General features: G+C 25.4%; 4 protein-coding genes across 6 annotated transcripts; 1 reads left to right on the forward strand and 3 right to left on the reverse strand.

Moving 5' to 3' along the window:
- Positions 1-1,134: 1,134 nt before the first annotated feature.
- Positions 1,135-4,283, reverse strand: LOC127064073 (major facilitator superfamily domain-containing protein 8). 2 transcript variants are annotated; one of them, XM_050994597.1, is made up of 10 exons: positions 4,023-4,283; positions 3,592-3,667; positions 3,358-3,505; positions 3,045-3,288; positions 2,753-2,841; positions 2,437-2,656; positions 2,234-2,333; positions 2,002-2,136; positions 1,752-1,861; positions 1,135-1,647 (listed from the first exon to the last, which is right to left on the reverse strand). In XM_050994597.1, exons 2-10 carry the CDS (start codon positions 3,621-3,623, stop codon positions 1,136-1,138), a joined length of 1,590 nt encoding a protein of 529 aa, XP_050850554.1. In that variant the 5' UTR covers positions 3,624-3,667; positions 4,023-4,283; the 3' UTR covers position 1,135. The 2 variants fall into 2 exon arrangements, with proteins under 2 accessions (XP_050850554.1, XP_050850555.1); XM_050994598.1 differs by lacking the exons at positions 3,592-3,667; positions 4,023-4,283 and having other exon boundaries at positions 3,045-3,284; positions 3,358-3,495.
- A 403-nt stretch (positions 4,284-4,686) lies between these two features.
- On the reverse strand, positions 4,687-6,731 carry LOC127064079 (general transcription factor IIF subunit 2). Of its 2 annotated transcripts, XM_050994608.1 has the most exons (7): positions 6,262-6,731; positions 5,905-6,039; positions 5,669-5,820; positions 5,471-5,560; positions 5,250-5,374; positions 5,043-5,186; positions 4,687-4,950 (listed from the first exon to the last, which is right to left on the reverse strand). In XM_050994608.1, exons 1-7 carry the CDS (start codon positions 6,282-6,284, stop codon positions 4,789-4,791), a joined length of 831 nt encoding a protein of 276 aa, XP_050850565.1. In that variant the 5' UTR covers positions 6,285-6,731; the 3' UTR covers positions 4,687-4,788. The 2 variants fall into 2 exon arrangements, with proteins under 2 accessions (XP_050850565.1, XP_050850566.1); XM_050994609.1 differs by having other exon boundaries at positions 5,905-6,728.
- Positions 6,732-6,905: 174 nt separating this feature from the next.
- LOC127064075 (WD repeat-containing protein WRAP73-like) lies at positions 6,906-11,901 on the reverse strand. The gene is made up of 7 exons (XM_050994601.1): positions 11,520-11,901; positions 11,268-11,450; positions 10,942-11,121; positions 7,797-8,066; positions 7,521-7,677; positions 7,247-7,453; positions 6,906-7,169 (listed from the first exon to the last, which is right to left on the reverse strand). Exons 1-7 carry the CDS (start codon positions 11,682-11,684, stop codon positions 6,964-6,966), a joined length of 1,368 nt encoding a protein of 455 aa, XP_050850558.1. The 5' UTR covers positions 11,685-11,901; the 3' UTR covers positions 6,906-6,963.
- On the forward strand, positions 8,387-10,930 carry LOC127064068 (elongator complex protein 2). The gene is made up of 2 exons (XM_050994590.1): positions 8,387-9,691; positions 9,766-10,930. The coding sequence occupies exons 1-2, from the start codon at positions 8,502-8,504 to the stop codon at positions 10,910-10,912; spliced, it is 2,337 nt and encodes a 778-aa protein (XP_050850547.1). The 5' UTR covers positions 8,387-8,501; the 3' UTR covers positions 10,913-10,930.
- Positions 11,902-11,927: the final 26 nt, after the last annotated feature.

The following is an 11,927-nucleotide window of genomic DNA, read 5'->3' on the forward strand; positions in this document are numbered from 1 at the left end:
TTTCTTTTAGTACAAAAAAATATTTATTGTATGCAATTCGTGGGAATCCTTGAGAATATCCTTGGTCGAATCTCCTTTTTGCAGTAAAAATAAATAATTTTAATATAAACCAATTTTTGTAAAAATATTATTATTCATGTAAAAATTATTTTTTCCACAATAAAAATTTATATGCACAATATTATCTCATAATAACAATACGTTTTATATAAACAATATATTTCAATATGAAGGAAAATTATTTTTTTATATATAACAGATTATTTTATATAAATTGTATTTCCATTACAAATAGTTTTTTCAAGTGATATATTATTATTTAAAATAATATTACTTTTTATAATTTATATATATGGTTATATATATTTTTTTTTACTTTTACTCAACTATGATCAAAATACACATCTTTAGTTATATATTCAACTATCACATTAGACTTAATGTAAGTACATTAGAATTTCATTTGTTGGCAAGATAATTATTTGTAATTATTAATATATTCACCAATTTTACTTATTATAATAACAGTAACATAATCCTGTTGACAGAATATTAAATGAATTATAATTTTATAATTTACACGAATGTTATTTTCTTCATTTTTTCAATACAGATGAATATAGCTCAAAACTATATTTTAACAACTGTAAAATGTAAATGTTATTATTTCAAATAAATGGTATATGATTTAATAATTTTTCAAATAATACTCGGTTTAATATTTTTAAAATTAAGAGAAAAAATTATGTTATTTCTGTATTCTAATAGTTTAGTTTGTACGATTAATAAAATTTGCAAAATTATCCCTATGATTATATACAGATAGTCTTTCTTTCATTTATTATATATACTTTTTTCTAAAAATTGTATTGTATAATAAAAAAATGTAAATAGGCATCAAAATATATTGCTTCTTATATCATAATATCATATTTGTATGTATAATCTATGATGATTGTTTGGACTTATGCTCATAATAGAGTGCAAGTAAAATATTTGTTGATGCTATTAAAGCTTCTAATTTCAATTTGTTTCTAATTCTTTATATGAAAAGGTATGATTGAAGTGAATATTATTTATATGCAGATATCGAGATGATATCACAAATCAAATTCCAGTTTTCTCATAATAATGTTTACTTTTTATCATAATTTATTTTAGTATCAGATTTGTGAGTTTCATTTATTTCCTCAATATGAGATTTAGTGTGAACTAAAGGTATTGCAGTATCTTGTTTTTGTTCTTCTCCTATATTATTTCTCTTAATTATTGTCGGTGGTACTAAACGTCTATTCACTATTTGTAACCATACCATGGAAGCTAATAACATTACTCCTGTAATACCAAAAGTATGATATGTTCCAAAGCGCGTGTAAATCATGCTAACAAAAACTGGTCCCAAAACTCTGGAAGCACATCCAGCACCTGTCATTAATCCCATCCAGACACCTTGTGGTCGCGGCCCAAGAACTTTACTAAATATAGTTTGTATTAAGGTAACTCCTATGGGATATCCTACACTAGTGAAACTATATCCAATAATAAATTGTATTACAGTTAATTGTGGAGTATATTTGCACCATTCTTGAGTACTTTGACATCCTAATATTTCTGAACCATTCTCATTTGCAGTTATATTGTTGAAAGCTACAAAATATATAAAAAAAAAATTAAAATACATTTTCAAAACTATATGAAATATAACTTTAAAATAATTATAATAATGATTGATATATTTGATCAAAAGTTACATCCAAGATCAGCAATCTTTGGAGGATCAGGCCCCCATGGTATACAAAATAGTCGTCCAATAAACATAAATAGGAAGCCACCCCATACCATTACTTTTCTTTCAGCAAATCTAAAAAAAAAAAGTTTAGTTTGAATTAGAAATAAAATTTACGTATATAGCTAAAAATATACTTTTATTACACAAAAATATAAAATAAGGAAAATATTATTTACTCTAAAATTTTTTTTTACATTGTAAAAAGAATTTACCTTTTACAAATAGGTCCAATCATTACAAACGTAATACATGCTATCACACCACCAATACTCATTAATAGTCCCAAATAATATAAAGATTCAGTTTTTGACCAACCAAATTGATCCATTGTAAGAGGAGTACCCAATCTGAATAGTATAAATAAAATTGAATAGTAAACCAAAGGATCATTATATATAACATTTAAATATATATCTTTAAAAATAATAAATACTATTTTCTTACGTTTCTAGAAGAACGAAATTAAAAACCAAAACAAAAAAAGCACAGATTAATGTCCAAGCTGCTAAATAATCAGATTTTATTGCCTTCCATGCTTCTTCTTCTGCAATTTAAAATGATATTCAGTAATAAAAATTAATTATGTTAAACAGACAGATAAGAATAAGAAAATATGTAATACTATAAAAAAGGAAATAATTTCTTACCAGTAGCTTTCCCACCATTACGCATAGCTTCTCTTATAGCAATTGTATGCTCTTTAAAACTCCATGGTAAAAATAAAATGAAATTAATAATTCCCATTACAACATTTATCCAACCAGTCATTGTATACATATTAAATGGTAGACTTAAAAAATATATAGTTTTATCACCAAGTGGAGTAACAGCAGCTTGTAAACCAGGTCCTACTACAAATCCTAAGACCTAAAATTTTAATTGATATCAATTTTTTATTACATAAATATTATGATACTTTAATAAAGAGAATTATTTTGTATATATGATGTACAAAAATCTTACCTGTGCAAGAGTAATCATAGAAACTGCCTGAGTCCTTTCTGAAAGTTTTGTAGCTGCAGACAAATATGATCTAGCCACTGCAACATTTGCTGGAAATAATATAAAATAAAATTGGTTAAATCTGTTAATGTTTGTATTAATCATAACAACTTTTATTAGAATAATGAAAGTAGTACATACAAACACATTTAAAATATTAATCCTATACTTTCATTGTTCATTTTTTTTATTCAACTGTATTAATAGATGTAGAATAGATAATTGATAGATAAATAATTGAAAATTCATTAACCAGAACTAACTCCAACGAGGAATCTGGCACTAGCCATAAGAGCCTTTCTATCACCTGGTAGAATTTCTAGGATGCTATACATTGCTGATGCACAGATAAAAAGGAGTAATGTAATTAAAAGGGGCAGTCTTACAGACCCTCTTTTGTTGCCCCACCAACCAACTAATGGAGAAAATAGCATTTGACCTAAAGGATTAGCTGCTACTACATAACCCATATATTCTTTCCCTGCTGTGCGATCTAACTGAAATAGAAGTATAAAGTAATCAATATAATTCTATACTTTTTTAATGTTTGTTATTTTAAACTATACCTTATCTAAATATGGCCAAACTCCAGTTAAAACTATGCTGAATCCAAGAGACATAAGAAACATAGTAAAATAAATTATATATATACTTTTCCATCGTTCTCCTTTTTCTTTAAATGTTTCTAAGTCATCATTAATATAAGCAGACTGCCTAAAAAGTGAATAGAATTTTTTGATGAAAAAAGGTAAATTTTACTGATTAAAATTACATCTTTGCATTATTAATTTAAATTATACTTTTTGGCAAATATTTTCCTGAGGCGATCCATCAAGAAATAATGTATAAATATTTCTTAAAAAAGTATTTGATTTCCTAAAAAGATATAAAATATTAGATATATCAAGTTTAATTCAAGAAAATATATTAATTATATTGTTTAACTGATAAAAAAAAATTACAAAATATATAATTAGATTACATGTTACTATGTGAATAACAAAGAAATTATATCTTTATATTAATTAGGTTAAATTTAAATAATTAAATTCATTATCAATTTAAACATAATTCTAAATAAAATAACATTATTAAACAAAAACAAGTATGAGATGTAATAATGCATCAGATATCTATATCACCTTATATTTTTGAAGGTAAATCATTATATTTAATGAAATCATTTAATTTAATATGAATTATAAATTTATAAAAGATTATTAAATCTTACGTCTGTTTTGTACTCCGTTGATTAATTACGTTAAAAATTTAAGAGGTTAAGTTGACATATTTATCTTCACAATTGTTTACAAGATCTATTTTGTATCATATAATATATTAAATTTGATCATATGTTAATTAACATAAATATTAATAAATTAGAGATCATCACAAAAGATATGAACACATTTTTGACTATCTATATTGCACTTTCCCGAAGTTGCATTGAGTTGAGATATCTAAATAAAATTGTCTTAGCTTATCGAAGTTATTTATAGTGAAAAACTAGGGACTCAAGATCATATATGATTGAGAAGTTTATTCAGATAAGAAACCATAAAGTGTAATTTGTATCAATCATAATATAATAATATAAGAATATTTCCCTTGCGATTATATTATCTCATTAAAATGTCTTTTCATTATATTTTATAAAATATAATAATATTTTATATTAATTTTCGTAGAATTCTTAAAAATTAGTAATATTATAATGAAATTTTATTTACAATTTGTTTTATAATGCAATATAATATACTGCTTGCATTTTGTCGTCACGAAATGTGACATAAAAGTAACAACTCATAATTTTATAAAGTACGCGTCAATTGTAATTTGTATTAAAAATGCAAACCAAACACAAAGGATAATTGAATCTTAATTTATCAGTCTTCAGTAATGTTATCATTTATTTAGAAAAATAAATACTTTTTTATTTGGGGTCCTAGCAATATACTCTTTTAAAAATAAGGTTATTTATATACACAGATACTATTTTAATCATCATCAGATTCATTAGTTTTTTTAGAATCATTTTCTGCAGATTTCTCTTCTTCTTCCTTATAATGTCGATATTCCGGTTTTAATTCCCACATATTTCGATGTGGATTTTTCAAGTTGTAGTTACATACTTCATTAAGAATTTCTTTTAAATATACCTAAAATTTATATATAATAATAATATTAGTACATAATAATAATTATATTATAATTTAGATTTTTAGATTTATCGATTGGCTTTATAATTTACAATTGGTTGTCTTGTAATTTTTACAAGATCTCTGATATTGTAATACTGATGTTTTTCAAATGCCGCAAAGAGCATATCTAAGACTGCATCTTTATTATCTCTCATTTTCTTTCCTTCTGCTTTCTTCTTTTCAGCATACTGAATCTATAAAATATATCATATTTTTATGACATTGCATATTATTATAAATAAATAAAGAATACTTACATTATGTTTATGATCAGATACAGGTTTGAAATTTTGCACTACCCTGTCTAATTGTTGAACTTGTCTTTGTGGTACAGATGCTTTTTTTATGCTTTCTAATTTTAATTTCATATAACAATTATCCGCTAAAAAATAATAAAAATAAATAAATAATGTTGAAGTAATACTAATATAACATACATTTATCTTTGCACAAAATGTTTTCTACAAATAAAACCTACCATATGGACGACATTCTAATTTTTGCACTATTCTTCCTTCCATATATAGTTTTTCACTTTCAGGAACAATACTATCAGATGTAACTGATGCTATATTATAAATAAAATAAGTTATATAAAAATTTCTTAGCCAAAATTATTCTACTAATAATGCATAAAAACTATCTTGTAAAATAATATTATGTTTTAAGTACTTACGTGTAACATGAGAAAAGACTCCTAACATTTGTCGAGTTACTGTAGTAACATCAAGTCTATGCTGTTTTGGAATATCTTCCTCCCCTGGTTCTTTTAAAGCTAAAACAGCTTCTGATAGCCTAAGAGATACTTCTGCTTTTTGACCAGGATTTCTAATATATAAAATATAAGATAGCTATTTAATAATTAAAAAAAAATGTAATATATTTTGTATCAATTAGCTGGTATAACCTTACTTAGTTATTTTTAATTTTCCGACCTCTATATTTCCGGGTGCCTTTTCCCATTTGTTAGCAATGTATTTTGGTACTTTAACAAGCCATACACCTCGTCCTGCATTACTTAAATCTAATTCCTTTTCTGTATGAGGACTATTAGCAGACATGATCTCTTAATATTTTTGCAAAACGTAATAAATAATCGTATAATATAAAAATACTAAGAAACATATATTTATTAATAAAAATAAAAACTTGTTTAATTTTTTACAATAAATTTCACAATTTTGTTGTTGATTTTGATGTTAAAATGCGAATTAAATATATTGATATATTGCGAAATTAACAATAGTAAGGTTAAGGAGCGTTATACACCTTAACTTATTATACATATACATTTATCTTCTTTTTAAAATAATACTTTTGTATGTATATAATTTTATGAAAGATAAAATGTGTAGTATGACCAATAAAAAAAACTAATAAAGAGCGTTTTTGTTTAACAATGCGACATTAGAAAACTAGCTTTCATTAATGTAACTACTTGTTTTCACCTGTACCGTTTACTACACAAACTAAATAGTTAAATAGAGATGTATATATATGTATATATTCATGATCGATGATCTAGAAATTTCCAAAGATAACTAGATTGGCAATGCAAAAGTGGCGCCATCTTCCACGAGTCTCTAGCAACTTCATTTTCATTTAGACCAACATCGAACGTCACTATGTCATCTTAATTTGCTTAGGAAAATAAACTTTTTTATTATTAGTAATTATTAATTTTGTTTAATTAAATTTTTCAAGTATTTCAAATAATTTATTTCTATAATATATAGCGTAAAAAATAAAATAAAATCCACGGTGGTAAAGCTACATTATGAAATGTTATTTTGCAGCTCTTACATCTTTATTCAGTTTGTCTCATTTAACTGAATAGTTTGTTAGTTTAATACAAAATTAATATAAGTAATACTATGTGTCCTATTACATAAAATAAAATAAATGCTTTAACAAATCTTATAAAAGTTTATTATATAATAAAAAGAATTATTAGTACACACATGTATATCATTAAAATTTATTCTCCATCTGACAAACAGCAACTTTATTATAGCCATAAAGTATAAACATTTTTCCATTAGGATGCCAATGAGCATTTAAGGCTGTTATATTGTTTGGTGTAGGTATACATAATGCTTTATCTGGTGTCCATTCAAATATGTATGCACATTCACAAAAGACGAATAAATGAATATGCATTGGATTCCATTTTATGGCTATAAATGTAATAAAAAATATCACAAATCATTTAACATTTTAATCACTGAGTAAATTAGTTTCAAGAACTTTATACCTGTAATAGTGTTTTGAAGTAATAAATAATCAATATAATCAGCAACTAAATCCCATATCCATAACGTACTGGGATATAGTTGATGTTTTATAGCTAAATATCTACCACATGAGCTATATTCTAAAATATCAATTTTGGCAATTGAAAATTTATTATTATCAATTCTACCAATTTTAATATTTAATGGTCGGCCACTTTCTTCTTCCACTAAAAGAATGTTTATTAATTCCAAAATTTTTCAGAGAAAATAATATACTTCATATAAATCACTTACATGTATGTTTGCTATTTAAGATAGAAGGTTTAACAGAATTTTTTGAATGAATGACACATTCTTTATAAACCTTATTTAAGTAGTTATTTTCAGAAATAACAGGTTCCAAATATAATTGTAAAATTGGATCCCATGTTACATGATTAAGAACTACTATCTATATAAATCAAAAATTTACTTTGAATAAAATTTTTTTAAGAAGGATTTAATCAAGTACAGTATAAAATTTATTTGTATGTATGATGTATATATATATATATATATATATGTATATACCACTTCATTAAATCCAACAACTGCTAGTAATTGACCACTGGCACTCCACTTTACATTCTCAATTCCTTTCAATTCTCTTACTTTGTCATGTTCTACATCAGAAATATTTTTGTTTTTTAATGGAGAAAACACACCAATATTTTTTTCCTTAAGAGTAGAATATATAATTAACTTTGATTCATTGCTTAATGAACACCAAATACACAATAAATCATTGTCTGGAGACCAAGATATGCCACTGATACTATTCAAACGTTCACATATAAGTTTCTAAAAAATATTTTTTCTTTTTATTAATATTACTCTTAATCAATTAAATAAATGCTAATTTATACAATTGTATAATAATAATAATAATAATAATAATAATAATAATAATAATAATAATAATAATAATAATAATAATAATAAAACAATTATAATAAAAACAACAAGAACAATAATAAAAAGTAGATGGAAATCTATTACGCATTTGAATTTAAATGCAAGTAAAAATCAACCATTGTAGTTCAACAAACTTACCAATTTCATAAGTCTCTAGCATATATTTCCTAGGGAATAATTCATTTATAGTATTGCTATTATCGACTTTTAAATTGCTACTATAACCTCCGATTATTTCTATTAAAATTTATTCACACTTTATTTACTAATATTAATAAATTATTTTTATATTTAGCCTCCCTTCTCAAATAATTGTAGAAAATGACAACTTCCTACATATCTTGTGCTTGCAATCGTGTTCCACATTCAATTGATTGGGGAAGAAACAAATTAATTTGTTATGCAGCATGTAATGCAGTGGCGATATATAATCCAGATTTTTCAAAAATTGGTAAAGTTTTACAAACACTTCATGGTCACAAAAATCGAGTTAATACAGTGCAATGGATTAAATTTGGGAATGGAAATCCAGAAACAGAAATATTATCATGTTCATCAGATGGTACTGCAATTATTTGGAGTAATATACATGGTTCTTTCAAGTGTACTTCTATTCTGAATGTGGGTGAAATTGTTACTTTCAGTAATTATTTATACCTTGATAATACATTCAATGATATATCTTTCAACAAATTATTGATTTGTACTGGTTCAAGTACAGGAGACTTAAAATTATGGCTACGAAATGACCATAATAATGCTATATGTTTTCAAACATTAACATTTGGAAGAAAATTACCTATAGAAGCTTTTATATCATATTTACCATATAGTAATTATTCTTTACTAGTGATAGCTTTAGAAGATTCTTCAATTCAATTATATATTCAAAATTCAAAAACTACAGATTTAAACTTTGAAAAGGCTCAAATTTTACTTGGACATGAAGATTGGATTAGATGTATAGATATTACAAATGACATAGAAGGAAATATTTTAATAGCAACTGGCTCGCAAGATGCCACAATACGTTTATGGAAAATTTCTATATACAAAGAAGAAAAATCAAGTGAGGAAATACTTGAGCAAAAGAAACACTTATTTGAAGTTGATGGAATAAAATATAACACTACTTTGGAATCTGTTCTTAGTGGTCATGAAGGCTGGATATATGGTGTACATTGGTATCCAGTGAAAAAAAAAGATGGCATCAATCATAATTCAATAAAATTATTATCATGTTCTTTAGATAAATCAATGATTATATGGGAACCAGATCCTACTACTGGAATATGGTATGAAACTGTAAGAGTTGGTGAAGTTGGTGGAAATTCTTTGGGCTTTTATACATGCAAGTTTAGTCCAGATGGATTAAATATATTAGCACATAGTTATCATGGATCTTTTCATATATGGCAATACTCTAGCTCAGCAGAAGATTGGATTCCAAGATTTGCACCTAATGGACATTTTGGAGAAGTAGTAGACCTTTGTTGGGATCCCAAAGGGAGGTTTGTACCATAGATAATGTATCCTAATAGTTTTTATAATATGAATTACAGAAATATCCTTATTAATGTAATAGATTTCTCATCACTACCAGTACGGATCAAACAACACGAATTCATGCACCATATAAAGATGGTTTAACAGAACTATGGCATGAGATTGGTCGCCCACAAGTGCATGGATATAATATGGCATGTTTAGCAATATTGAAACCTTATATGTTTGCTTCAGGTGCAGAAGAAAAAGTAGTACGTATTTTCACTGCACCATCAAACTTCAAAAAATATTTGACACAGATTGCAAATACAGATGACTTCGAAAATATGGTAGCTGAAGGTGCTAATGTACCAGCACTTGGATTAACAAATAAAGCAATATTTGATACAGAAGTTAAAAAAAATGAAAACTGTTTAAAGAATGAAGATTACAATCCATTAACAGAAGAAGAGTTAATGCAAGATACACTTTGGCCAGAATTACAAAAATTATATGGACATGGATATGAAATATTTTCTATGGCTGCTAGATATGATGGAGTATTGTTAGCTACAGCATGTAGATCAACTTCACCAGAATATTCTATTATAATATTGTGGGATACAAAAATATGGTCACAAATTCAAAAACTATCATTTCATCAGCTGACTGTTACACAGCTTTCATTTTCACCTAATGGTAAATATTTGTTGTCTGTGTCTAGAGATAGAAGATGGTCATTATACGAATGCAATGAAAACTTTTACAATCTAGTTGCATGTAGCTCAAAACGAGATAATCTTCATTCTCGTATAATTTGGTGTTGTGCATGGTCACATGATTCTCTATATTTTGCAACTGGATCTCGAGATGGTAAAATTGGTATATGGGATGAAACTGTAAAGGAAGTTAAAACTATTGTACCATTAACAAGTTTAGATGTACAAAATCAATCAGTTACAGCACTTTCTTTTGCCCCATTAAAAATAGAGGAAAATTATATCTTAGCTGTAGGCTATGAAGCAGGTCACATTGAAGTTTATAAACTTATATTAAAAACAGAAGATTGTCTGTGGAAGAAATATATAATATATAATACTGCACAAGCTCATCACTTAACTGTGAAGAAACTTGCCTTTAGACCTCAAGATAATAATCAATATAATGAGTTACAATTGGCAAGCTGTGGATCTGACCATACTATTAGGATTTATAATATTGACACTTTTAAAAATAAAGATTTATAATTTTATTCAAAATATAATTTTTTACTTACCCTACTTATTTTCCAATTAAAGGTTTTATAAATGTCTACTGTTTCATGCCCATTATCTGTTATTATCAAAGCTAATCGATCACCGTTTGGGCTAAACATTAATTTATTAAATACTGATGATTTCAAATTTGGAATATGTAATACACTATTATCTTCTAGTGACCATATAGATACCTGAATCTAAATAATCAAAAAAGACATGACAATATAACATAGATATAATAAAATATGAATAATTTATAATCATTTAAATATTCAATTTTAAGCTTGATCATTAGTTATAATGCAAAAAAAAAGGTAAAAATTAAAAAAAGTATTAGACATACATTGAGTTCTGATAATGTGAGAAGATGCTTATTATTTGATGACCAAGTAATACTCGCTAAACCAGCACTGCCTTCTATCAATTTATATTTCCATTGCGGATAATTTAACGAATATACTTGCACAACAGCTTTTTTTATATTAGCACATAAAATATACTCGTTATTCGGAGCCCATTCTATATACTAAAATAAATATATATTTAAAATAAGAAAAAAAGGCTAGTTATTAACGATTTATATATACAAACTAACCTCGATTATGTCTGAAAAAATGAATGATTGAACAGTATTCCATGTTTTTACATTCTTTACAATTAAATTTGCTTGAAATGCAATTGCTAAATATTTACCATTTGTTGAAAAATAACATAATTGATTATTTACACGTAATATCTTTTCTTCTATTTTCAATGACATCGCGCCGTTTTCTTTTATACGCTCAATGGTGATTCAGTTTGACCATCATTTTAGTAAAAATATATTTTTTGGAAGTTAGTTAACTATAGTAAAAATTCGATATTTTTTTATACTAAATAATTAAATATAAATAATTTCTTTTCATAAATAGAATGTATTTAAATATAGAAACGTGTATATATTTATATTATGTAAAATAATGTTTTTTTTTTTATATATTGTCAGCAGTGAAATTGAAAAGTG

This window comes from Vespula vulgaris, chromosome 5 (genome assembly GCF_905475345.1).
Source record: "Vespula vulgaris chromosome 5, iyVesVulg1.1, whole genome shotgun sequence".
Classification (NCBI taxonomy): Eukaryota; Metazoa; Arthropoda; class Insecta; order Hymenoptera; family Vespidae; genus Vespula; species Vespula vulgaris.

Coding starts and splice junctions, on each gene's coding strand:
- LOC127064073 (XM_050994597.1), bottom strand. CDS start 3,623: ATGGATCGCCTCAGGAAAATATTTGCCAAAAA. Junction 3,289..3,357: donor TTTGGCCATATTTAGATAAG/GTATAGTTTAAA, acceptor CTTCTATTTCAG/TTAGATCGCACAGCAGGGAA. Junction 2,842..3,044: donor CCTCGTTGGAGTTAGTTCTG/GTTAATGAATTT, acceptor TATTATTTCCAG/CAAATGTTGCAGTGGCTAGA.
- LOC127064079 (XM_050994608.1), bottom strand. CDS start 6,284: ATGTATATGTATAATAAGTTAAG. Junction 6,040..6,261: donor TATATGTATAATAAGTTAAG/GTGTATAACGCT, acceptor GTCTGCTAATAG/TCCTCATACAGAAAAGGAAT. Junction 5,375..5,470: donor ATTAGAATGTCGTCCATATG/GTAGGTTTTATT, acceptor ATTATTTTTTAG/CGGATAATTGTTATATGAAA.
- LOC127064068 (XM_050994590.1), top strand. CDS start 8,502: ATGACAACTTCCTACATATCTTGTGCTTGCAATCGTGTTCCACATTCA. Junction 9,692..9,765: donor TGTTGGGATCCCAAAGGGAG/GTTTGTACCATA, acceptor TTAATGTAATAG/ATTTCTCATCACTACCAGTA.
- LOC127064075 (XM_050994601.1), bottom strand. CDS start 11,684: ATGTCATTGAAAATAGAAGAAAAGATATTACGTGTAAATAATCAATTA. Junction 11,451..11,519: donor TTTTTTCAGACATAATCGAG/GTTAGTTTGTAT, acceptor TATTTATTTTAG/TATATAGAATGGGCTCCGAA. Junction 8,067..10,941: donor TTAATTGGAAAATAAGTAGG/GTAAGTAAAAAA, acceptor AATATTTTTTAG/AAACTTATATGTGAACGTTT.